The sequence below is a fragment of the Fundulus heteroclitus genome, chromosome 2 (genome assembly GCF_011125445.2).
Source record: "Fundulus heteroclitus isolate FHET01 chromosome 2, MU-UCD_Fhet_4.1, whole genome shotgun sequence".
NCBI lineage: Eukaryota > Metazoa > Chordata > Actinopteri > Cyprinodontiformes > Fundulidae > Fundulus > Fundulus heteroclitus.
This window is the reverse complement of record NC_046362.1, coordinates 10381943-10408989: the sequence shown is the minus strand read 5'-3', so window position 1 is coordinate 10408989 and position 27047 is coordinate 10381943. Positions and strand designations below refer to the sequence as shown.

Below are 27047 nucleotides of genomic sequence, written 5' to 3'. Positions count from 1 at the left end.
GTCTGTCGATGTGCCTGTGAAATGAAGAGCCAGAGGCTACCGACCCAGACACATCAGCTCCTTTTTGGCCATCTAACAACACTTTCTCAACTCCTCTCACATTGATTTTCTCATTTTCAGCTCACTGCACCCTTCTAGGATTGAGTCCTGTGCTCAGTCTGAGTGTGGCGTGAATGGGCAACAAGTAGGCAAAGTGTTTATGATGGAAAATACAAAATTATACGGACTGAAGTGCAAACAGATTTCCTGACGTGCATTACGATTTTCCTCATCAATCATCTGGGAAAGTAAACATGACCATTAAACCCAGTTCGCCATCATTTAGAGAGGTTATGTTTTAAAGCAGAAAAAAAGAGCAACTTTTAAACAAAGCCACAACTTGCAGCAGAGTGTCTATATTGTGTGTCTTTCCATTTGACTCAGCAGCCACTTTATTAGGGACACACTTCCCTGCAGAACTGCCTTGATTCTTTCAGGCATAGACTGAAAAGGGCAAATAAAACATGACTTCAGAAATTTAGCTCCTTATGTGCTTTGTCTGATTGAGATCTGGTAAGTTTGGGGGCAATTGTAGTACAACAAATCTATTAACCATAAGAAGTCAGAATGAGATGACATTATTTCTGGCATTATCCTACCACCAGAATAATAATAATAATAATTGAACATTTATTGCTCTCACAATGGAGAAATTCACTTCTGTATCTTAACCCATCCCCTTGGGGAGCAGTGGGCTGCCACTGTGCGGCGCCTGGGGAGCAATTGGGGATTAAGGGTCTTGCTCACGGACCCAAAGTGCAGGCATTGGGGATTGAACCGGGTACTTGCAACCTTCTCAGAGTACAAGCGCACTGCTCTAACCACTAGGCCAACACCTCCCCTGAGCACAGAAGGGTACACTGTAAATGCCTTGTACTTGTACTGCGCTTTAACTAGTCTGACGACCCCAAAGCGCTTTACGCTACAGTCAGTCATTCACACCCTGACGGTGGTGAGCTATGTTAGTAGCCACAGCTGCCCTTGGGCAGACTGACAGACGCGAAGCTGCCATACAATGGAACCAACGGGTCCTCTGACCACCACCAGCAGGCAATGTGAGTGAAGTGTCTCAGCCAAGGACACAACAACAGACGGTTGGAGCCAGGAATCGCACAGGTAACCCACCAATAGTAGTACGAACTCCCTAACTGTCGCCGGAGTTAGGGAGCTCATGGACATGGTCAGCAACAATCATCATACTGGCTTTGGCAAGGAATCGATGCCTAGTTGGTAACAAGGAGCCAAAGGTTTGCCAAGGATATGTCCCCCAAACCATCATGACACCATCACCAGTCTGAGCAATCGATACAAGGCAGGGTGGAGGCATGCTTCCACGTTATTTACACCAATGTTTCTACCCCACCATCTGAACGGTACAGTTGAACTTGATGATCCGACTATGCAAGCTGTCAAACCAATCTGCTCATTTTCCTCTTATTTTTAGCACAGCGTTTTCATCTACATGACAGCCACTTGCTGGATATTTTCTGATCATTCTCTGTAAATCTGAGAGGATGTTGGAAGTGAACAGCCCAGACTGTTTGGTACCAACAATCGTGCTGCATTCAAAGTAATTAAAATAAGGTTTCTTTCCCATTCTGATGCTCACTTTAAACTCCAGCAACTCGTCTTCATGCTGTATCTAGAAGCCTAAATGCAGAGTTGTTGCTTTACAATTAGCTAGGTCATTGTGCATGCTAACAAGCAACTTACCAGGTGTGTCTAATAAAATGGTCGGTGAGCGTATAGGATGCAGTCAAATACAAATTTACAACAAAACAAATTGCTATTTTTTGGAGTGTGAACTTTATGGAACATGAGTTTGATTGATTTTAAAGCAAAGTCTGGCCTGTAAATACAAAACCAGGAAGGACTTTGCAACGTTGCAGCCTGCTCTTTCTACAGTATACAACTGTATTTTAACATCAAGAATATATATCCTGGATTAAATGAATAACAAAATATATTTTTGGATCTAATCTAAAACATTTACCATACATTCAATATCTTTCCAGCTTTAAAGGGAATATTGCAACCACATGTACCTTTAAATTCCTCATGATGCTGGTTTGTTTGATTACAGACCACAGTACCGTTGACATTTCATCAGTTACAGAAAAGCGTTGTTTTGTTCATGCAGTAAAAAAGAGAATCAAGTACAAAAAAAAATGAATAAGAAAAGGAGAAAGGAGTGTTCGAAATAATACCTACTAATACTTCAGGTTGACATTTTAGATGTCAAATAAATACTGCCCAGATCATTCTGAAATGTTGGATTAAGATAACTTGTTTAAGTCTTTAACCAGTATCTAAGGAGGAAGCCTGTGCATAATTATATTAAAAATCTAATAAAATACTCTGTTGGTCAACATTTGGTTTTCCCATGAAATCCATAACAAATACATTGCTTTTAAAGTTATCTCTGAACATAAAAGCAAATAACAAAAAGTAACCTGATTGTCATTAAAAATGCAGATTCTTGTCCTTATCGGCATCAAGTCCATAATCTCTGCAGGGCAAAGTGAATATAGCGTATTTTCCAGGAAAGTGAGAAAGTATTTGTGTCCTTATTGCCAGTTTATCAAACAGATATGTACCAAAACTAGATTTATGTAAAAATAAAACACTCTCTGCTCATTAATTTCTGCAATCACATAATCTCAACATACAATCTCAGCATCCGCATTGTAAACAAATCCCTGTTTGCCGTTAGCCACGTTATCCAGCTGGGGGGTCTTCGAAGGACGAACCAAGTCAACAAGCATCAGGCGGTGGAATGATATCAGCCGGTGATCCCTGCCAGCTCTTCTGTTTAAACAGACCTGATTCTCTCTTTTAACCTTCTGGTAAACAGGTGGCTGGATCGGCCGCAGTAGGTATGTGTAGTTCTCTGCAACGCTGCTTCGAGTGGCTGAAGCAGAGAGACCTCCATGTCCTCCCCAAAAGAGTGCTAGGATGAGAAGAAACATGCTGTCACAAATCTGACTAGAAAATGTGCTTTTATTCTATGGTTCTGTTTTTAAAGGCTCTGGATCAATTCCCTAATTCACACAGAACCCCCAACTGGTACCCACAATTTACCATTTCGTCCAAACCCACTTCTATTTCGTAACTGTGTACTTAAAGCGTAACTTTTCTTGCAGAATAACTGTATACAATTTCTTCAGCTTCAGGTCAAATCAACAGAGTATGGCTTCCTGAACGTTGTTTTCTTTCTCTGGTGTGTAACTTCCTTTAGTTTGTCTGGGCTGTTTATGTCTGCGATGTTCCAATGAGGCAAGGCAAGTTTATTTGTATACCACATTTATAGTAATAAGACAATTCAAAGTGCTTTAGGGCAAAGATCCCAGTGATATATTTAACAACTGGCTTTAAAAAGAACTTAATATCTAGCAGTTCCATTCAAAAACAGATTTCTTAAGTATACCCAGGCATGTTTGTCTTTGTTGTTTGGGTGTTACTTTGAGACATTTTCAGATGTAGTATTTAAAATGACAAGAAAAAAAATCTATAGATATTTCTAGCATTCATTTCTGTTCATTTTAACACAGCAATATTAACGTCTTCAAAGCAGGTACCGGTACTTTTTGCCGTGTGGTCAGAGACACAGTCCTGCTGGGGGAAAAAAAGTATATATAAAAATCAGCTTAAAGTACTGCACAATTTCCTGGTAGATTTTGGACTCGATAAAACTATTTTTATCGAGTCCAAATTTTGGATCACTGAGTGATCACCGTTTGGCCTAAACTCGGATAAGTCGCTTCAGTTGCTGCCCTTGGTTCATGGTCGGCTTAAAACAAGGAACACCTCAGATGTAGCCCATGTTCTGGATACGTCATCCGTTACAAGGACATCATCTGTGGAGTTCCTTGTGTTTGGGGGCTCCTAAGACTAGTCTTTGTGAATCTCTCCCAAACTCTTGAACGGCTTTTTTCCCCCACAATCTTCTGAGTGCTGCAATAATCCCTGTTCCTTAAGAGCATTTCCCTACCAATCAAATTTCCATTAAGATGCTTGGATACAGCTTTTTATGCCTAACCCTTGTTGCGGAGGGTGTCAGTGGGAGGCGGATGGACAACTATCTGTATCTTAACATTTCTGGATGAGGACTCAATTTTCCTTGGTCTGAAGTAATACACAAACCTTCTGAAAAACTGGATTTTAGGTTTTCATTAGCTGTGAGCTTTAATCATCAAAATTAACAGAAATTAGCTCTTGAAATGCATCAGGCTTTTATGAATTTATATAATATGGGTTAGGATTTTGGTTTTCGCCTTTTAATGAAATTGCTGACTTTTTGATATATATTCTGATTTGCCGAAGGTCTGCATCTCCAGAAACCTGCATCTACTTCTCATATAGACGGTCCAGAAGGCATCTTACTGAGACAGGTGAATGCAGTTGGCATGTAGAAATAAAACACGAGTGTCGTCTTGTGTCTTGGCTTTTATAAGCTAATAAAATGCATCGGCACCATGAATCAGGTCAGTGTCAGTTGAAGAGAATAATATAATTCACATGTCGTCTCAGACTGTGCGTGGATTATGAATATCAATCGCTACAAGCATGGCAGCATGGCGCTCGTAAGGAACGGCGGCGTGAGACAAAGCAACAGCTGCGGCGTATCCAATTCCATACCTCGTTGTATATTTTGTTTGTCAGCAAATGAGCAGCGAAGATAAAACTTCCAGATTTCCAGCTAGTTAATAGCAGCCAAGGCTCCCGTCCCATTTTTTTTTTTTTTTTTGCGTGCAGATGAAGACGCTGGCCTTTCGCTTTCACGCTGAAGAGGAGCAATCTTTTTATAGCTTCAGTAAATAAAGGGAATCACAATTTTACGGCGTCTTATTTGACTCAAGTTTGGGAAAAGCATCGCATTACTCAAACCGCTGTTTCTTTATTATCCTTCATACTCTGCAGCGGGCAATATAGTGCCATTAACAGCCGCCTGTCGATTTTTATGTGGATGTGGCCGTGACGTACACACAGCCATCATGATGTCTCAAACTCGCATCAGCACTAAAAATTTTACAACTCTTCAGTGAGCTTGGCTCGGTAATGGTAGTGGCCTTTATTGCGAGCTCCTCTGCCGGCTGAGAGAGCCTGCCTTGGGAGCGGGGCTGACTAAGGAGCTCTTGGCGAGATGGAAATAAGAGTTTCTTCCCGAACTGCCTGCTCCAGGCTTTAGGATGTTGTTCTCGGAGGACCGAGTGGGAACAAAGTGGGAGGGCACCGAGGGACCTGGAGAAGGAAGGAGCGGATAATAAAACTTCAGCAAGACACACTGAAGGAAACAAAGGATGGAAGGGCTTTGTGGTCCTCTACGCCGATAGGAGAATTCTGCAACAAAGAGCCGTTTTTAACTTGATGAATTAAGCCATTTATTCACAAACATCCTCAAAATCAGGTGACCCTAATATGAGCGCGACGTGCTTCTGTGCTGTCGGAGAGACTGATGGAGCTATGAGGCCGAGTGCCCCGTAATGAAGCCTGCTCGTTTACTTAATGGCTAAGAACATTGCCTGCATTGATAGCGGCCAGGCTAGGCCTGTCCTGGTAATGGATGGAGGCCGGCTAATTACGCTTCTCCTGCTCCCATGAATTGCTGCCTGCATGTTGACCAGCGAGCTCAAATCAACAAAAGGAGGATCGAAACAGGAGCACAACACTGGAGAGGAAGCGAGAGCTTTCAGGCCAAATTTCTTGCTCGCTCAAGATGTGGAGTAGGCTGAACCATCGAGTTCAAAGGGTTAAATCAGGGCTGTCAAAAAAAAATAGATACAAAATAAAGGCTCACTATGCCATGAAATATCTTTCTACCGATGAGTTTAAAGCACCACTGGTTACTTTGACCTGGTCTAATATTCTAGGAGAAAGATAAAGATGCATGTCCTCATCTCTCAGGATCTGAGGGTCTAGGATTTGTCTCGTACTTGCTATTAATGATAATCAGAGACACACTGGGGGTAACAAAGTGTAACCTTACCTATGTTTATAATTTAGTCTTTTAATGAAGCATTTGTACCATCCTTTCCAAAGTGGAATGATTAAAACACAACTCCAATGAAATTATGAGCTCCTATTTGAATTTAAAGTAGCTCTTCGTGTAATCCACACAGCTTCAGAATTGTGCATAAGCTTCCAAAAATGGCTAAATAAATGCCCCTTAACACGACGCACCGAGCTACTGGCACAACTCTGGCTTTATATCTGAGCATTGTGCATATCAGAGATGTTTACCTTCATATAAACTGGTTGCTTCTCTTGCACGGCCTTAGCTTTTCAGCATTGTTCACAACTTTTCAACGAGGTTAAGGCTGCATCCATTCCAGGACCTTAGTGTTAGGCTGCTTCATCCATTCCAAACCTAGTTCTAATGTGTCGTTGGGACCACTGCGCTGTCGGAAAACGCCTAGCTGTGTCCATTTTTTTAAACCACCTGATCCAAAATGTCATCCTGGATAATGAGAAGTTGGTGATGATGTTCAGGAATTACACAGGAACCATCGAGCCTCAAACCCATCATAAACTGAAAAGACGCTTGAAGACCCACGTCACTGTCCACAGCTAAGGGATTTTTAACAAACTCATTGAAACAGAGAGGCGGCGTGTCACAAAAGAACGCGTTCCTAAAGCAACAAGACTTTTATGGTCAAAAGAGTCAAACGCAGGTATTTTAGCCAAGAGGTGTGTATAGAGGGCAGGCGTTAAAAGTGATGCGTTGCAGGTCATGGGTCTTCCAACAGCATAATGTTCTGACAAGAGAACACTGCACCAACTGGGAAGCATGGTGGTGATAGCATCATGCTGTTGGTCTATTTTTATTAAACATTTATTTATACAGGTATTTTCAAGGGAAACCCTTTCACTCCATTGCACAAAGTGGATGGAATCATGAAAACGAAAGAGTGGTCCACCTGAACTACGTAGGTTTGACCAGGTTCCTGTTACCTTATAGAGGCATTTTCTGATTACCTTCACCTTACTCTTACTGAAATTAAGGAACGTGAGGAACGTGATGGGAATCCCATCAAGCCCTTTTCGTGGAACCTTGCGCCACACCCTGCTGCTTTACACTGGCCGCTCTCAGTTTACAGCTGGCAGAGCAGAAGGGGATGGCTGTGGGTGGAAAAGGCTTTTATTGTGAGGCAGAAACCAAAGCGAGGCTCTGCGCTCTGAGGGATACGGATATCAAGCAGGTCATGGTCTGATCAAACATCGAATGTGGCTTAGGGCACAAAAAGATGTAATCTGATTAAATTGATCAGATTATGATCTGAAGAATCTCTAAAAGGAATATTCTGCATTCCTAACTGGAACAAAGTCTTATCCAGTAAGGTCACATTAAAAATGTATTTGTGATTGCACGTGGAGCTATTATGTTGCTACAGCTCTTTCATTTTTTATTTTTTGATACAAAGACAGCACATCAAAAAAAAAAGATACCATCAATGCACTTTGAGCAAAGTTTTACTTCTCTTTTTATTGACTTCTATTCCTTTGCTGTACCTGGAGTGCTCATCCTGACTTTTTTTCTTTGAAATTGATTCTGGTTTTTAACTGCATCAAATAAAAGAAAATAAAAGAAAGACATTCAGCGGAGATGAAGCAGCGGCTCCTTGACGTCTCGTCTCCTGCAGGAACGGATGACGACGTGCGCTTCGCCTCGTCTAACCTCGCCTGCGCCGGACTGCCACTGCAGGCAAAAGCAACAGCCGAGCTCCAGCTTCTTTCCAGCAAAGCTCAGCCTTACCGTGCTTTACCTCGAGGTCACTGGCAGCAGACACAGCCTGCCGGGTAGTGAAAAGTATGGACCAATGAAAAACACCAACTGTATCCGCATTGGGAGGACAGGCTGAGGACCTCCAGATTATATTGCTGTGGTGACCATCCAGGAGCCCGCATCAAAAAGCGAGACAGGAAAGCTTACGGCACACCCCGTGGGACAGCAGCTGTGCTTTCTGGTTAGATTACACGATTCTCTGCTCACAAATCACAGAGCTGCTTTCTACAGCATACGGTTTGAAATTAATGTATATTTAACCTTTTACTTTAAAGGTGCATCAAACTGTGTAAGAGACATCCAATACTGGAGCTTGACAAATACAACCACTTCTCCGCTAAGATTCATTTCCTCTTTCTTTGGCGAACTTAAATATGATGAAGGAAATGTTTAGCGGAATATTGATTCTGCGCCGGTGGGCGGATGCATCCATAATAGAAAAGCACAGCCTGGAGTTCCTATTGATAAGGAAATGACTAACGAAGGTTTCTCCAACTCGTCTGGTCTACACGCACGATCGGTGGCGGCTCTGGCACAGATTGCCCTCCGAGTGAGCTCTTCCTTCTGCGCTCTAAAAACATTGATCTGCTCGATGTTAGAACCTTGTGCTTCATAAAAAGAGTTTTCATTACATAGATAAATGGATGATTCAGTCTCTGTGTTTTAATTTATATATTTACTGTGGCTGCTCGGGAGTTTAACAAGTGAATTTTGATTAAATAATTACGGAAACTTTTTTTTTTTTTTTGCTTCCTAAATGTTAACGCTTGTGGAAAGTAAACCTAAATGCTGTCTAAACTAGAGTTTAAATTAGTAAATATCAGTTGTCCAACTGCAAGTGAATGCAGCACCGTTTCAATGGAGACATTTCATGCAAAACCCACCTTTTTGGCCCTAGAAAGCATGCTGTGTACTTGGAGTGCTGAAAAGTTGAATGTAGTGTGTCCAAGTGCGGCGCAGAAATCTTTATAACTTGATAGCAGCGCTCCAACTGCAGGTTGCTCAAGTACGAGCCGACAGAATTGACAAAGACTACTGGATAGGTGTTGAAACTTTTTCAGAAAAAAACAACATAAGTCAGGCTGCTTCCGATTTAAGCCTGTTTGCTGTTATCTTTCTATTCTTTTCAGGTCACATTTTTAAAGCCATTCAGGTTTCTCTGTTTTCTTTCACGTTCTTTGAACACTTACGTCACAGTATTTGCTGCGGAGCTGCTAAAGCACATCGTGGACTTCCGGCTAAACCAGTTTCTGAAAATCTGCCATTTTCATTTGTCTGAGCGATTTTGTAGTCCGACCTGAAGGATTCTGGGGCTACGAGTGGATAAGTGAAAATGCCTCCTTTAGATTTAAAGAGACGGCACCAAAACGAGTTGCTCTCTGACGCACCTCAGAACGGGGGTAAAAAGAGGGAACATGAGGGTAAATTAACGAGGCATTCAGACCAAAGCATTGAAGTTCCACATTATATATAGACCACAACTGAATGATTTTAATGTCTCCTTTAAAGATGCAATGAGATTAAACGGCACAGGATTATGGCAGTACAAGTGTTTAACACTGCTTTTCATAAGTGACACTTCACAAGCAGTTATTGCGAAAGACCCACAACATCTAAAATCTAAAGCACACTGGGTCACTGCTAAGGTAAATGGGACATGGGTTAAAGAGAGGCACTTCCAACCAGCTGGCCCTAAGGATACTTTTTTAAACAGTAAAACGGACCCCTAAGAGAGGAAAGATTCCTCTGCTGTTTTACATTCCCTTCACAGATGTTTCTATGGGTTTCATTAAAACAGCAGCGCAACTCTTTTGCCAACCAGAGGGAGACGGAAGGGTGAAGCTGCTTGTGACGTCACACTACAATGAGTCTATTGGTGCGTTTAACGCCCCCAGGGCCATATGCAGTGTTGGCCACTGCAAACTACTCTCTAAGAACACAAGAGTCTGGGAACGTCTACTTATTATACCTAATCTTGCATTACATGTTTGCTTCATCCGAAGTTTTAGGATAACTTTTGGAATAACTAAATATTTTAGATGCAGAGCGAGGCGTTGGCAAAAAAAATATTTCTGCCAACTGTTTGATTTTTGGGTTTAGGTTTTTTTTTTTTTTTTACCTGTTTGATGGCCTCATAGACTGCTCGGAAAGCTGGCTGCTTGTCGTTGTGATAAACTCCTCTGTTACCATGGAGAATAAAGACCCCTTCCTCTTCAGCCTGTTGACAGTTGCTGCCATAGATACAGTGGTCGGGTCGGTAGTTCCATTGGCAGGGGAACATGTAGAGGCTTTCTGTAGAGGAACAAACGCATGAACTTGCTTCTTTAATAAAGGGCCACTACAAAAACAAGAGAAAAATCCAACCTAAATTATATAAAATACCGTAACGCAGTCACACCCACCTGGGTTATGATGAAATATGATATTAAGGAGATCCTGGTCCCCCCAGGTGATATTGAGTTTATATTTTTGAAGAAGAGGCATCAGGATTTCCTCCCACTGGAGTGCTACAGCTGTCATGTCATTCTGCAACGAGAAAACATAGGATTATATATCCTTTTTCATCAAGAAACCAACAAATCTGCTTTTCCGTTAAGTCACTCTATTTTAACTCATTTTACATCAATTAAATTCAGGCATCTGAAGGGATTTAAAATAACAGTACAACAGTGACCTCAACTGTTTGATGAGAGTACTGCAAGAAAACTGTTGAAAACTGTTTTTTTGTTGTTGTTGAAATAATACTAAAAAGAAACATTCATGGCACTTTTTCAGCCATTAGCTGATTAAATAACCATTCACTGTGAATCTGAGGAGCAGAAAAAAAAAGACAATTGAATAACAAACGGCTGCTAAATGATGTTGAATTGAAAGCTGTGCATCACGCATTCAGACTAAGGCTTCTGACTAGAGACAACAGAGTTTTGGGCAGGGGGGGGGGGGGGGGGGGGGGGGTAATCAAAGAAAAACCCATAACTGTCACTGAAATAGCTTCAAACAGACAAAATAATAAAGATTATACTGAGAATTAACCAATGAAAATCCAACAACATTTTGAATCAAAATCATTTGAAAAAAGTAATGAAACCAGACTAAAAGCGTGGCAACTGTCAATTACACTTTTGCGCCTGTCAGCAGGTATTTTGGCGCACTCCTTGTGAGCAAACTGCTCCAGCTGTGTCAAGTTTGAAGGATTCCTTCTTCAGACGGCGTGTTAGCCGTTCTTGGGTTATTCTAGCTGTGTTTTGGGTCATTAACCTCTTGGAGGACCCATGAACTAAAACTGAGACCATGCGTTCTGACACCAGGCTGCAGGTTTCTCTCCAGGACCTCGATAGTCTTGTGATTTCATTGAACCTTGCAGAGATCTGAGACACCCAGTACCAGATGCAGCAAAGCAGCCCCAGAACACAAGCGAGCCTCCTCCATGTTTCACAGTAGGGACAGAGCTCTTTTCTAGGTCTGCTTTATTTCTGCATCTGTGAACATGGAGCTGATGTGCCTTGCCAAAAAGTTCCAGTTTTGTCTCATCTGTCTGTCTAAAGAAAATTCTCAGAAGCTTTGTGACTTTTTAAGATGCATGCTGGTAAATTCCAGTCTTGTGTTTTCGTGGTTTGCTTTCAACAGTGGTGTCTCCCATGAAGTCCACTCTGGATCAAACAGTGACGGTGCGATCTGACACCTGATGCACCTCGTCCTTGGAGGTCACCTTTAATTTATGCAGAGTTTGTTCTGGGCTCTATGGTTACCATTCCTATTATCTTTCTTTTCAATGTATCATCAATTTTTCTCCTGTGACCACATCCAGAGATGTTGGCTACAGTCACATGGACCTTAAAGTGCAACTCACCTCGATGTAAAAGCAACACAACCAAACTAAAAATTGAAATTCCAAATTTCTCATTTTTGAAAGACACCACAAAGGTGGGCGGTTCCAAGACACATTGAACTACTTTGGTGCAGTGTGTAGCCTGTGTTTACTTCCTGGTTCCTCAGCCAATCATATGAGAGTTCTCAGGGTTCCCAACACAGAGCGCAGTATTTGGTATTTTAGGTTGGCAAAAGAGCAGCAGAAGGGAACCAGAAATAGAACAGAATACAACATCATATACCTATCCTGTGGAGGTTAAAAATTCACAACTGCAAAACACTTTAAAAGAAACCCAGCATATTAGATTTTTGTGATTGGCAAGCTGTTGTACCGATTTGAGCCACAAGGTGTCAGTATTACTTAGAACTCCTTTAATGTAGCACCCTTAGGCACAGTTTATACAGTTTATCTATAAAAGCACAGTGACCAGCAGCTCAGCAATGACCCTGCTCTCCCTGACACCTTAAACAACTTCTTCTCACGTTTCCACTCTCCAAGGAGCAGAAGGTCTGAGCAACTTCCTCAGCCAGAGGTGGCCGCTTCCTTAAAGAGGATCAACATCAACCAGGCTGCAGGTCCAGACATGGTGTCAGGTCGGACACTAAAAATCATGTGCAGACCAACTTGAAGTTTTTTTTTTTCCTGGACATCTTAAACCTGTCCCTGCAGCTCTCCATGGCCCCCTGCCTTCCTGGAATCCTCCGTTCCCAAGAAAACAACCGTCACCTGCCTCAACGATTATCGTCCTGTTGCTCTGACCATCGTCATCTTTAAGTGCTTAGACAGGATCCTTCTGCAATACACCAAGGACACCGTCTCTGCTGGCCTGGACAGCCTGCAGTTCTCCTCCAGGGAGAATGGCTCTACAGAGGATGCTGTCTCGTTGACACTTCACACGGCTCTGACTCATCTGTAGCATCCCATCACCTATGTTAGGATGCCATTTGTGGACTTCAGCTCAGCCTTCAACAGCGTGCTTCTGGACATGTTAGCCCTCCAGGAATAACCTCATCCTGAACATAGTGGACTACAGGAGGTCCAGGATGACTGAACACCCTCCTCTCTGCATACAGGGTGGAGGTGGTGGAGTGTTTGGACAGGATGAAGTTCTTGGGCATTCACATCTCCACTGACCTCTCCAGGACCATGAACACGTCTCGCCTGGTAAAGAAAGCTCAACAACGGTTCTTTTTTCTCAGGAAAGTGAAACAGACTGGACTTTCCACTAAGCTGCTAAAGAACTTTTACAATCAACAGCGTGACACTGTGGTATGGCAGCTGCACAGCACAGGAGTGGAAGGATTTAAAATGGGTGGTGAGGACAGCACAGGGGACTGTTGTGGGACACAATCTACAAGATCTAGACACGGTTTGTACTGCACAAGATCAGAAAATCAAATCCATATGTATACAAGTCCCCTTGTATGCACATAAGTAATCTTAAATCTCTGCTTCATTCCTTTTTTTTAGTTTTATTTTTTTCGATCCACTGTATACATGTGGACACACAGTATATACCTCATGCACCTTTTCCTCCTTCTTTTGATTACTGAGCCGATGTAACAAGTGAATTTCTCCACTGTGAGATCAATAAAGTCTATCTTAACTTAACTCAACTCTTAAAAAGGGCCAGACGTATTGCCACAGATCCCACCAACCCGGGCAATACACCGTTTGTCCCACTTCCATCAGGAAAACACTTCAAAAACATTAAATCAAAAATTAATAGACTTAAAACTTCTTTCCCAAAGCTGTGAGGGCTATCGCCCCAAGCTGAGAATCAAACCACCAGCCCAGTTCATGGTCTGTTACATGTTTATAAACATACTACTGGTTCCACCTGTTCTTGGTCGGATGGAAATCATTTACACCGTCTCTCACAAGCTAATGTCTATTAGCACACTTTCCAGGGAATGCCTATTTTTTGGGGGTTTTTTTGGGACTACTTGGACACCCATGAAAATTGCACAGCTCTGTAACTTCAGGGAATCCCCCAGCATTTTATAAGCCCCCTACCAGGCTAAGATTGTTTGTTTTTTGGAAATGCCTCGATGTTTGAGAGCGACATTAAAGTTCCCACCTGGGAGAAAACCTCCTGGTGTAAATAAATTATTAGGTCGATGCACACTACGTTCGCGCTGCGCCCCCTCCTTCAGCCCCCCGCTACGCTCTCACCTCCCGCAACCCACCACGACACCTACTGCCAGGATTAGCCCATTTTCTGGGGAAAACCCTGAACTTGAAGATCTAAATGTAACACAGAGTATTTTACAGTGTGTATCAAACGATGGAGCGTTCGTGTGATACACTCATGCAACTGCAGAGTAATCTACATCGCTATCTGAACTTTTGACTTGGAAATTTGTCTTTTTAGATGCTAAGCAGTATTCGCACACTTTAAGCTCCGCAGGAAGTGTTTGTGAGTGCAATCGACTCATTTTAGGAAGAAAAAAAGAGGTTTGGAAATATTATGTCTTGTGTCTACGTGTTATATAATCTGTGTGCATTCTGAGCCGGTGTCTGTCTCATCAAAAATGTCCTTATGCCAACACATAATGACAATAAAGATTCTTCATTAACTCTCGCAACATTTCTTAAACACTAGGATCATAAAGCATACCCTAGTTATACTTCAAACAAATGACAGCAGGTATCACGGTCTTTACCTTGAAGAATTTTTGTCTGATGCGCGTCATGTTCATAAGCATGACCCCCGAGTTGACGCCCGTCTTGCCGTAGTACGGGTGGCGAGCGAAACGGTTGTACCAGCCGATGCGAGGCTCCTCGTGCTCCGGCGCCATGGCGGCCAGTTGGCTCCCATTGAACTGAGAAAGAAGGCCCCAGATGTCTTCTACTGGACGCAGGAAAAGAATATCTGTGTCTACATAAAGCAGAGAGTCCACTTGTTTTAAGAGCAGCTGGAGAGAAAAATATGAAAAAAATAAAACATATTAGGATTTCTAAATAAGAAAATAACTTCTGGTATTGGTCTTTTGATTGAATGGCTTCAGACCTACCGGCAGGAAGAGCCTCTGAGAGGCACAAGGTTTGAAGAGCTTTTTCCACTCGCTCGCATTCTCCTCAGGAAACATGATTGGATAGATGGAGAATGTAAACTTTGCCTGGATCGTCACAGGCCACAATTCCAACTGAGGAATAAAATGGTGACAAAAAAACTTTGTCCTTTACTAAACTTGTGTATTTTTTTTTATGTTTTTTTTTTTTCTTTAAGAGCTAAAACATTAAAAGACCTTTATAAAAACGAATGGAGAAGCAACGACTCCATAAATGGTGAAAATAGTCACAGTGATTTGTGCTGTGAACACAAACTCCCCATTCAAGTAGCAATAATTTATTAAGACAAATCTTTAACATTAACAAAAACTTCAGAGAATGAATTAAAGGGATTTATATAGCATAAAAGAAAAGCATCCTCTTCTAGACTCATTTTTATTTCTACAATATAGTTTATTGAGACACTGAAAAAAGTATTCCCTAGTTCTCCCTAGTCTGGTATACAAAAAAAAAGGTTTTAAAGAATTGACCTTCAGCAAATTCAGGATTTTGTTGCATTTTGAATCTTTTCTTTACACAGGGCGTCTACATCCAGAGCTTCTCTGCTGTTGGGACGCGCACACTTACAGCTTTCCTGAAGCTGCCATGCAGCTCGTCTTCAGCGAAGATGTAGAAGTGCAGAGGCTTGTTGCTGAAGAGCACGGCAGACTTCAGCATGGTGAGCGTTTCCTCCAGCCTGGGGCCACAGGCCACCACGGCCAGGTGACTCCTCTCGTCTTTAGGCTGGTTTGTAGCAGAGCTCGACTTCTCACTAAGAGCCAAGACACGAAGAATTACATCAGTCATTAGATTTGGCTTTTTACATTAACACAGATTAATTCACATATATATAAAAAAAATACATTTAGAAAAGTCTCCGCTCAATGCCAGCACCCGCCCTGGAGGGTTCAAAGAATGTATGCAAAAACTGTAAAACGTCTTCTCCTTATAAGGAAAAGTAAGTAATTTAATTACATGCAATTTATTTTTTTCTAAAGTTAAAAAAAATGATGTGGAAGGAATACTGTCTGAGGACGCTCATTGGCTCAACATAGATTAAGTCAGTGGTCTCAAACTGCAGTCTAAGGGCTGGTGTCCTGCAACTTTGAGATGCGTCTCTGCTTCAACACACCTGACTCCGATATGAGCTCATGAGCAGAGCTCTGCAGAGCTTCACGGCCTGCTATGGATGCAGATTAGCCATGTGATTCTGGTGTATAGGGAACGGGACACATCTAGAAGCTACAGCACATCAGCCCTCGAGGACTGAGCTTGAAACTGGATTGAGATAACAACAGAACAGTGGCTAATTCCCCTGTGGGTCTTAATAAGTACAGCTGAGCTGATAACAGTGCCTTAAAGAAATATTATTACCGCTTCATCTTTCTCACATTTTGTCACATTTCAACCACAAACTTCAATGTATTTTCTTGGGATTTTGTTGGACAGACCCACACAAACGGGATGTTAATTAATAACACAAGGATACACAATTTTCAAAATTTCACATAAAAATGAGAAATGTTTCAAGAGCCTTTGTAGTTGGCCCCTTTTAATCTGATAACCGGAAATAAAAGCAGGTCTTATCCTTTGAATTCAGAGGGGGTTAGTAAAATAGAGACCAACTGTGTCTTTTTCAATCTAAAGTGAAAAATAAAGCTGCTTCCTGAAGGCCTCCGCAGTAAGAGCACATTATACAACAGCTTCATGAAGACAATGAAGACAGGAGACAGATAGGAGATAGATTTTAAGAGAGACCAATAGCAGGGTCAAGTTATTTAAAAAGAAAAAAAAAAAGCTCTGAACAATATTCAATCCATCATGAGAAAATACAAAGAATATGGTATAACTACAAACCCACAGACAACTGTAGGGCGAGTGGCTTTCCACCAACAGGCCTGTGGTTAACTCTGGAGGGGCAGCACAGACCCACAGCTCAGGTGGGAGAATCTGTTGAAGGCACAACTATTAATCTCACACTTTACAACTCTGGCCTTTAAGGGAAAGTGCCTAGAGGAAGTCCTTTTAAAGAACGAAAGCCTTAAGACTCGCTATGTGAATTTTGCTCTGTAGGGAACAAAGCATGTACGTGGAAGAAGTTGCTCTGGTCAGCGAAGCCCAAAATTGAACATTCGGAGCTACATGCAAAATGCAAGTGCATCACCTTGAACGCGCCATCCCCACCATGGGAACATGAGGGTGGCAGCATGTTGCTGTGGGGATGCTTCAGCTTCAGCAAATACACAGAGGTTGGTCAGAGTTGATGAGCGGATGAATGGAGCGTTAAAAACCTTAAGAGGTTAACAGCAGTAATAGGAGCCATATGAGGTTCTACGTAAGGGTTAATGCCCTTGGAGGTGTTCATTATCAAAAATGAACGGACGACGCGGGGGCGCGTGAACTTCCACGATGCCCATTATTTTCTGATAATGGACACCTTTGAGGGCATTTTCCGGATATACCATCGTCAGGTATGAAAGAAAAACATATTAAATTACTAATACTTTTATGTTTTGTTATACCAACCATGATATACAAAGTGTTGATTCAGATATGCCACGTTGACAACCAGCTTCTATAGGTGACAAAATGTGGAAACATTGAAAGAAGAGTAATACTTTTGCAAGGCACTGTACCTATGCCTTTAGAAATGAGTGACTGAGAAAATTAACCCGTGCATTATCGATGAAATATGGCCGAGGCGGGGCGTGACTTCATTTAGCTATCAGAAATTTCAATGCAATGGGTGTGAGAGGTCAAATAATAATTACATGCTGATAAGATTTCACTGTGTTAAAGAACATTCACGTAACAATCACTGACTTATAAAGTGACCCGTTGAACCAAAACCTACAAGTACAGCGAAAATTTCGCTTAAGTCTGACATCGGTAAATCAAACAATTGTCCTAAGGAACCACTGAATCAAAGCTGAAGGTGTACCTGGTGACATTCTGAGCTCTAAAACTGATCACTAAATATCTTAAGATGTTTACAAAATAAGATCATACCCAAGAGGTGACTCCAATAAGCAGTGCACTCCACAAACATCATCAGCAGGCAGTCTCCAATATGGATTCCAGTAAGAGACTGACAGTGATTTACACCTGACAGAATAAAAACATTGGCCTTTTTCATCTTTAGTCAGTAATCATTAAACTCTTGAACATTGCTTATGCAGGGATCAGATCGTTGCTGAAATGTCTCCTAAAGTTCATTAACAGATGGCCGTCCTCTAAATCCAGCCTTAAGCTGACGTTAGGATAATTAGTTAGAAGTGACTTCAGGCCGGTCAATTATAATATTAGCAAACTGGTTTTAATTTGACATTAAAAAAAAAACAACAACAACAACACGAACACCTGTGGGTAAAAGGCATATTTTCCGAATATGGGCGTTAAATAGCAACAGTAAATAACTAGATATTCTTATCCGGATCTGCTTTTTTTTAACCGGCATAGCTTTTATGACTCGTAAACCTTAGCTTTATATTAATGTGTCAAAACTAACCACAAGCACGATTAAACAGCATGCACAGTCACTAGTACGCTTTATGTCTACTGCCACGGGTTGTAATGGGGTACCTGCTCTGTGTTCCCTCTGGGCCCCGGAGGCCTGACAGTCCGGGGCGTTTCCTGAGAGCGTGCCCGGCGTCATGACTGCTCCTGCCGGCTGTCCTTCCGGCCCACCTGCCCCTGTCCTCCAAGGTGGAGGCAAGCTGACTGTACACATACAGCAAAGAGAAGAAAGTGAGAACCGTGCACAGGAGATAAGCGTGAAGATAGCATCGCATTTTGCGCTTCAGTTAATGTTGACAAAAAGAACCATTTTTTTATCTGATCCTAGCTAGGTACCATGTGTGGTACAAGCAGTCGCGTCCGCATAGCAGAGCTAAAGCAGCAGTTGGTGTTTACAATTTCCCGCTCCGCCCATCGCGGTCACACGTGTCCCTACCTGTTCATGTAAGGGGCGTTCACTGACTTGTAGTTTTAGTGGGAAAAATTGACAAGTTAACCAAAATACAACTACGCAATGAATTTTTAGTTAGTGTAAAAATGTTCTGCAGGTGAAAATCTTATCCCACAACCTCAAATTGATGTGGTATATGTGCGTTTATTGTACAAGTGATTATTTGATTTTACAAGTTAAACTTTTTGCTGTACTCTCACGTCATAATTTACAGGTGTTCGTGTTCACGTCCAAAATACAAGCGCAGGTGTTTTGAACCACTTTTACCTTTATAATAACGCCAACCTTTGTACACACAGACCTGCATAAAGTGTGTTGTACACAAGGCCAACTGGCCAGGGGCGGTTCTAGACAGGGGCCAACAGGGGCCCATGCCAGTGTCAGCTGTTTTGGCGTTAATAAATTAACAGCTGCACTAAAGGGGCAAGCAATGAGACAATCCCAAAAACAGGAATGGACCCGCAGGTGGACAGACATTTTTCAACACATTTTTTTTACCTGCTTCTCAGTGATTACATTTGACCAGATGCTAGTTTCCACCTTAAGACACTCCAATATTATCTGTGGTTCAGGAGTGGCGTAACACAGGGTAGGCAAGTGTCCTGGGTGTTTCTGTCTGTTGCTAATTGAAGCAGCATTAAATAACAATTAAACACCCACCCACCCAAAAAAAAAAAAAATGCTTTGAATGGGCATGGCTTTACGGTCCTCTTGTGGTTATCTCTGTTCCTGTTTATCACAGGTTCTCCTGCCATTTAACTTTCCGTTAGCGTGGTAAGATGCAGCAGTCTGTAAACACAGCTTCTTTAGCTAATCACATTTCTGGCTTACCCTCGATGTGGAGGGAATCGGTGGCTGTTTGATGGAACACTGTCAAGTTACTTCAAACCAAAATGTCTTACTGGCATGGATTTCACTTTCAGTGAGATGATCACATTTTTTTAAATGCTTAAACAGTTATCACTCAATTGTCTGCAAATAATCTCTACATGAGTTTTCTTTAACTTTTCATTGATGGTCTAAATTGTTGACATGAGCACTTGTAAATACATCCCCATTACAAGGTTTTAATAAATCAACACTTTTTTTTTTTTTTTTGCAAAATCACAACTATGTTTGGAGATATAACTAATCCAACGTTTCAAATAAACCCACTTGTTAAACACGGACATGGGTCCATCATGGTCTGGGCTTACCCTGCAGTTAGAAGCTGGCGTCAAATTGCATTAGAATAACTGAGGCCAATTAAAGTAATTCAACAAGACAGGTGAAAATGCAATGGCCTCTGCAACACAATTATTCTCCTAAACATTACATTTACAGGGATTATCCACCGTATAAAAAAATCCCAATGATCTTTTTTTAATTGTGAAATTCAGATGTCAGATAAAAGAAATTTAATGTGAACTTAAGCTGCACAGCTAGATGTATGCTGAACGAAAGTTTCCAGAGAGACACATCACAAGTAACAGTGATTTAAAATTCTTGCATAAAAAAAGTAAATAATAAAAAATCAGGTATCTACATTTTATTCAATATTTTACAATATAAACCATTCTGTAGAGTAAATGATGCTCGACTCTACCAGCTGAGGGTAAAGCTTTCACGCTAAATCTGTACTCAAATGTTAGACAGTCAACCTGTTATTGCATTCAATGGCATTAAACATGTGCTGAAAATGGCAGGTGACCCGACAGTGTTATAACGGCAACACGAGAATAATGCTAAATTGTTACAAACACAGGACTGGCAACAAGTGCAAATATTGTTGAGGGGAAAAAAAAAAAAAAAAAAAATAGACGATTTCTTCCCATTTCCTCCATGACCTATTATTTATTCTGTGCAGCGACCAACACCAGCCTGTGATGCTGACGTATCGCTGCTGAAGCACCAGGAAGTGTGACGCAGGTCTACACCGACGTCCAGGTTTTAATGCTACGGCTCTACTTTCAGCTCGTGACAGTTTTGGCTGCAGGAGAGCTTGGAATGGACTACTTAGGGTCAACCGCGGGGGAAGGCAGTGAAATATACAACCTCCCAAATGGAAGTGAACGCTATCAATTTTGCATTTTAAAGTTTCACATTTAGAAAAATGTGCACGATGAAGTTTATTTGCTGACTGAGACTGTTGAGAGTGCAGATCGGTGTGTGGTGCTGGATGGGAGCGCGGGGGTTAGTGAGTCTCTCCGTTAACCGACGAGGTCTCCCCGCGGGGCGAGGAGCATCTGGAGACTCCTCGCTCGGTGTTATCGGAGCTGGAGCCGCTTTGGCTGTGCTGGTCTGCTGAGGCGGTGCTCGCTGATGAAGACGTGGGTTTAACTTTCTCTTTAAAGTCTGTGATAATTACAGTCAAGTCTCCCACTGTGACTTCCAGATGCTGGGCGCTGCTCCTGTCTATGTTCTTTAACCTGGGCCTGCTGAGGAAACCAACGCAAGACAGGTCAACGAGAACTGCCTAGGCAGGAGTCCAAATGTTACAAATCTATAGAAAAAGGAAACAATTACCTCATCCTTTTCTGGCTTTTCTTTTTCAGGGTCGTGTCTTTGTCACTTTTGTCCTTCTCTGATTTTTCTTTCTTCTCCTTTTTGGGATGCGTCGGAGACGCGAACTGTTGGTTCACTTGCTGTGCAACCAGCTGAGAAACGGGGCGAGGCTTTCTGAAAGAGACGAAAAGAATTCATTATTTTACATTCATGTAATTAAAAGTTATGGATTCCATTACTTTAAACAAAACTGTATGTGCATTACCAAATCTGCAAGTACAGTGAGCATGTTGGTTAAATTTATGATTTCCTCCCTCTTTTTTTTTTTACATGAGACTCAGAGATTTAAAAATATGAAATCCTATTGAGAACGCATTAAAAGCTATATCACTATGGTTATCCTGTATGTGTGTTCCTTCTTGGTTAATGACTTAACAGAATGTTTTAAAGCTTTTCTGGAGGAAATAAAACTAAAGCAAAGGATATCCCCATTGAGGAAGCCAACCGCAAGATGCAACCAGTCTGATGTGGGAATAAACACGTCACACATCATCTGTTACCCAATCAGAGAGCTGTGGGGTTCCAGGTGTACTAGAGGGGTCGGGTTGAACATGCTTAAGAACATGTGGCTATGATCCAACAATCAGAGCAGACAGCTCTCTGTCAAGAGGGGAGAATTAAGTGAAGCAAAGCTTTTTTTTAATTTATTTTTTTAAAGCAACATTTCTGGCAGAAACACCTTTCAACAACCTTTTAGGGTGGTCCTCATGTAGTCTTCCTGCCTCAGGATGTAACAAACAAGGCAGTATAGGGGTTGAAGTTGACCCTGCGCTCTTACATCTTTAAACCCGTGACAGACGGTGAAGGTAAGGTATACATCAAAATTGATGCAACAACACTTTTCTTTAGAGCACCTAAGAGCGAGATCCTGATATGAGACATTAACTAGGCATGGGCCAGCTACCAGTTATGCCAGGCTTTTAAAAAGTTTTAAAACCACTAGAAATGTTACATCACATCTATTCTTTGAAAGTTTTTTTTTTTTTTTTAAATGTGATATCAAAGAACATACCAGAGCTACTAGTTGTGTTAAGCATAGAGTAGTGTACCGCTCCCCCTCTCTGACTTGATTCCCAAATCTCCCTATTGTGGGATAATAAAGGTATTTCTACTCTGCAGATTGCTTATTAACTGGCTAAAAAAAAAAAAACCTCCAACATTCTCCTTGCTAACAAGAAAGAAACAGCTTTGTGAAAACATTTCCAGTCATCATGGGAAAGAACCTAAGGGAACGGCACTCAATTTTTATAAAGGTCAGACGACTTTAATACCACACTCAAGCTACGAGGATGTCTGTTAAGCAGCCAAGTGTCCAAACGGGTACCCAGACTAATTAACTAATTACTATCAGCTCACTAGACTCCCAGTGTTACTCTATAAACAGAAGAATGAGGGGGGAGGGGGGGGTGGGGGCAGAAAGAGCTGCACATCTTTTAGATGCTATGATACAGCCATCACAATTTTACCCTTGACAGATCTTGCAAAAACTAAGTTTGCCTATTTTCTAGCTTCTATCACATCTGCTTTGGGGAGAGAATATTCACCTGCTGCTTAATACACCTGAAAACAGCAACACTAACATACTCACTCTGAGCACATACTATCAGATATATACACATGTCCTACTATGTATGTGTATATATGTGAGACGTATACTAATTATTTCAAACAAAGCATCCAGGTCGAAAGCCAAAATGGAATCAGGGTAGATATAATCGTGAGTGAGCAATTGTTTAACGAAGTTACACCAGCCTAACCCTTAGCACACTAAGATTTCCAAGCCTAAATGTGCGTCATTGTGCAATTGAACTCGCTGTCACGCATCTCCAGCCGCAGCCACGTGAAGGCGGCTTTTACCACAGTTGTGTCCCGACGCTGCGCGGTTCCAGCAGGAGCGGGGCTGTGGGGCACACACACACACACTCACCGGGTGGACGTCCCCTTCCTGACATCACACATGCCGCACTTGAACGCTTCGGCGCTGTTCCTGAACGTGCACACGCTGCAGTCCCAGTACCCATCGTCGGCGAACGGCTTGGACTGCCGCTTCGGCCTTAACACACAGACAAAAACAAACACACACGGACACGCGGACATGTTTAACGACGGCAGCTATGCTTTTCAAAACACCAACGGTTACCGAAACAAAGCGCGACATTCAGTGGCGTGGGGAACCATTTTCCGGTCTGAGCCGGTCAGAGCGGCACAGAGAGCAGCCACACACACTCAGCGCTCCACAGCAGCGGTCTGCCGCCATGAACACACTTGAGTACCACACAGCTCCATCCATTCACCGCGCTTTCCGTGCACTAAATGCCCGTCAAAGTCGTCATTGAAACATACCAGCGAGGGTTTTACCTTGTGGGACTCTTCTTGTCTCCCATTCTATAAGAAAAACTAGGCCTCTGAGGAGTTAAAAAGACCAACGTTACAGGTGAAAATAAAAAAAAAACACGCAGCTTCTCAGCTGTCGGGGAAACTCCGGTCGTGGGGCGGTCACGTGATTCGCGTTCAGAGCGTTCAGCCAATCATATTTGATGTAGCCACAACAGCTCTAAATGTGACAACGCTGATGAAAAGCGTTTGTAAATTTTTTTGTAAACTGCGTAGACGGGCTCCACTCTGAGGTATAATGCATGTACTTCTGAAGAACCTCAATAAAAAAAAAAAAATAAATTAAAAAAAAAAAAAAAATATATATATATATATTTTTTTTTAAAGTAATTTGGTGTATGGAGGGCCAAAAGTGCCACAATGCCTTATTAAAGGTCATAGGTACAACCTTTTCATCAAAACGATTGTTTCTAAAATAATACAGCTAGAGTGGTGCAGAACAAAAGTATTAATTTTAATGAAAAATAAATATATAGTATATAAATAATTATGTTATGCATCTTATGGGTCCAAAATATATAAATATTTACTTCTGGTTGTGATGTCGATGTCAGCATGAAAGGATTCTGCACCAATAGGAATAGAAAGTTGAAAATCACATGAGACTGAGCTCAGGCGTTGCCAGATCGTAGTCGGTCCGTGATACCGCTGAAAATGGCTTCTCTGTGTTACGTTTCTCAGATTCAAGTGGACCAATAAAGAAGCAAAATGATGCCGACTTAAGGAAGCAAAGGGGCTCAGAAGCCACGCGGAGGTTGCTCCTTTCCCTCTGGACCGGTAAGCTAAATGTTTGCTAATGCTAACCAAAGGATCTGGCAACAGGCTGGCAAACAGTACAACTGAAGGTTGGAACCATAGTCTGTATATAGCCCCATTGACTGGCGCTGCCTACTGGAGTTGATGTTTCAGTGCGTCCGCCATTTTGGATGGGTCTCTTACGTGACCCCAGTGCATTTATTTCTACTGAGGAAGCTGTTTGCCCAACTAAAATAAATTATAACTCCCTGATTTTTTTTCACCCGATTTGGTTTGTTACAAACGGCAGAGATGTGGTTATGATACAGGACGCTGTCACACATAAAAAAAAACATGTTTTATTGCTGAAATCTGTTGTTTAAACGACATATTTTATAAATGCATGGTCTTTAACACAGAGATATATGGAATATTAATGTATAAAGACGTTATTTCATACTGAAATACTTTGTGTTATGGTACATTATTAAATATGTAAATAAATATGTGTTTCATGCTAAGATACTGTTTTATGCTCTCAAACAAAGAGAGGTGTAGTATTACATGTTGATAAATGTGTAAAATAAAGCTAAGGTCGGCGATTTTTCCGAAAGTTTCCCCATGTCCCTTTTTGAATAACTGCGCATGCGCAAGACCGTCTTACTTCGCTCCTCCGCTCTTTAGGGGGATCACGTGAAAAAAATCTCCCAAATCCACTCTGTTCTTATAACTTTCTACTGAGGCCTTCCTCTTCTTCTCATAAACATGAACGCATTTCGTTTCTTGTGACTCCGAGTCAGTTTCAAAATCTATGATGAGAGCAGCGGAGCTAAACGACCAGCTGATCTTATTGGCACGGATTTAAACAGTCTAGCCGCCAAGCTAACCGGATACATAGACAGTATGCGCAGCCAGGAAGCGGAAACTCAGAAGGAACGAGCACGCACACTAGCGTTGCGTGGGCGCTGCAGAATGACTGGCATGTGGGACAACCAATAGATAAGGCGACACCCCCAGTACTTGAGGGACAGAGGGGGGTGAGTTTATAATGTCTATGAGTAAGAGCAGGAACAAAACTCTGACAAATCCCTGCTCTTCGAACCAAACGGTAAAGATTGGTTAGAGTTTTTGCAGGCCTGCAGCTCCCACAGAGAATAATTTTCAACCTCCTTTTTGCAAATACTTAATGTATTAACTACTTTCAGGATGGAAGGACGATTTTACCCAGTATTTCTGAACAGGATTAACAACTGTAATTGTAATTGTACATTTTAGTAAAGAAACAAGCTAGTTTGTGTAAATTTATTTCACTCTGTCTTACGTACATTCCTGAGCCTTCTCTACACACCAACGATAACTTCTTCATATTTTTGCGTGTTGTGCATGCACACATGCATACACACAGTTTTTAAAGGCCTGAGAAAGTGTTCTTTAAAAATTCCAGGTCATTCCAGTGTTACACTACCCTGCTTGCAACTATGGCTGGAGCTTAAGACTCTTAAAAAAGAATGGCTTTGGACAGCTTCTCACATGTGCTGGCACTCTATAACTCAAGGGCACTTAATTTGGCAATTCAGCCTTAGCTTGTGAAATACAGAGATACAAAAAAACATTAAAAAGCATAAAATTATGGTCAATCTGTTGGGTTTTTGCTTTGTTCTCACCAAGTAAAATTCATCTTCAGAACCAATCTCAAAATGGTGATCTGCACCCCGTGATCTACTTTCAATAGTTATTCCCGGTTGTTGTTATCATAAACTGCAGAAAATACGGTCAAAGTTGTTCCCTCCGTGTTTACTCCCGTCTGCTCCTATGCCAGCCTTGAGAGGAAGAAAACCCATCCAATATGGTGGCGACGCAGAATGCGCCCCAGCGCGTAATGAGGCGTCTACGTATATAATGTCTATGGTTGGAACCATAGTTGTATATAAAGAGTAGAAGCCTCACGTACCACTATAGCCTGTTGGCATTGTTGTACCATGCAATCGCCTTCTTAGAGAGGTTTCCCACTCTGTAGAGTGAGTGTGTTTGTGTTTAGCAGGCACAGATATCAGCATTTAATGAATTATAACCTGCTGAAAAGTAAACTGATCTTCACTCTTTTCTTTTTGCTCCAAACATTAAACATACATCTATCAGAGGACATGGTTCAGTGTTCTAGTTCTAGGGACTCCTGTTCTAGTTCTTAGTGGGGTTAACAGTAATAGAATATTCTGATGTGATGTATAAGTATTTTGCAAAACAGTAAGCATGGCTCTTTTGGCTCTCATATGTTATGCCTGAGCTTCATCCGCCTGTCTGCGGGCAGGAATAAAAGGGCTTTATGTTGCTGATCAGGTTAACCAGTCAGATGTTGATGACGGAAACACTGTCTTCATAACACAAGAAATAGAAACAAAAACTGAAAAGCAATATATCTATTTACAAATAATGTTAAAATTAACAAATAAACAAAATCATACAAGATACATAAATCTAATGCTATTATTAGAATAATGATCAATTTGCCATAAAAATATGGCAAATATATTCAATTATTTTACTCTTACACAGCTCAAGTCAAATAGGTCCCTTCACATTTAAGTGACATCAAAGTAAAGGATCCTTGGGAGAGCGCTAGCATTATAAGCATTATAAAGAGTATTATAAATGAAGCATTG

At 41.6% G+C, this 27047-nt stretch overlaps 2 protein-coding genes across 3 annotated transcripts; both read right to left on the bottom strand.

Annotated features, from left to right (window-relative positions):
- Positions 1–1826: 1826 nt before the first annotated feature.
- LOC105938600 (glucoside xylosyltransferase 1) lies at positions 1827–18857 on the bottom strand. Of its 2 annotated transcripts, XM_012880410.3 has the most exons (8): positions 18330–18857; positions 17757–17852; positions 15336–15519; positions 14711–14842; positions 14360–14611; positions 10225–10348; positions 9942–10114; positions 1827–2989 (listed from the first exon to the last, which is right to left on the bottom strand). In XM_012880410.3, the coding sequence occupies exons 1-8, from the start codon at positions 18536–18538 to the stop codon at positions 2852–2854; spliced, it is 1308 nt and encodes a 435-aa protein (XP_012735864.2). In that variant the 5' UTR covers positions 18539–18857; the 3' UTR covers positions 1827–2851. The 2 variants fall into 2 exon arrangements, with proteins under 2 accessions (XP_012735864.2, XP_012735865.2); XM_012880411.3 differs by lacking the exon at positions 17757–17852 and having other exon boundaries at positions 18330–18850.
- A 1370-nt stretch (positions 18858–20227) lies between these two features.
- On the bottom strand, positions 20228–23770 carry LOC105938616 (YY1-associated factor 2). The gene is made up of 4 exons (XM_012880430.3): positions 23617–23770; positions 23186–23311; positions 21220–21372; positions 20228–21131 (listed from the first exon to the last, which is right to left on the bottom strand). Exons 1-4 carry the CDS (start codon positions 23640–23642, stop codon positions 20888–20890), a joined length of 549 nt encoding a protein of 182 aa, XP_012735884.1. The 5' UTR covers positions 23643–23770; the 3' UTR covers positions 20228–20887.
- Between the last annotated feature and the right edge of the window lie 3277 nt (positions 23771–27047).

Coding starts and splice junctions, on each gene's coding strand:
- LOC105938616 (XM_012880430.3), bottom strand. CDS start 23,642: ATGGGAGACAAGAAGAGTCCCACAAG. Junction 23,312..23,616: donor GACAAGAAGAGTCCCACAAG/GTAAAACCCTCG, acceptor CTGTGTGTTAAG/GCCGAAGCGGCAGTCCAAGC. Junction 21,132..21,219: donor AAAAGCCAGAAAAGGATGAG/GTAATTGTTTCC, acceptor TGGTTTCCTCAG/CAGGCCCAGGTTAAAGAACA.
- LOC105938600 (XM_012880410.3), bottom strand. CDS start 18,538: ATGCGATGCTATCTTCACGCTTATCTCCTGTGCACGGTTCTCACTTTC. Junction 10,349..14,359: donor TCAGACAAAAATTCTTCAAG/GTAAAGACCGTG, acceptor TTCTCGTTGCAG/AATGACATGACAGCTGTAGC. Junction 10,115..10,224: donor CATATTTCATCATAACCCAG/GTGGGTGTGACT, acceptor GTTCCTCTACAG/AAAGCCTCTACATGTTCCCC.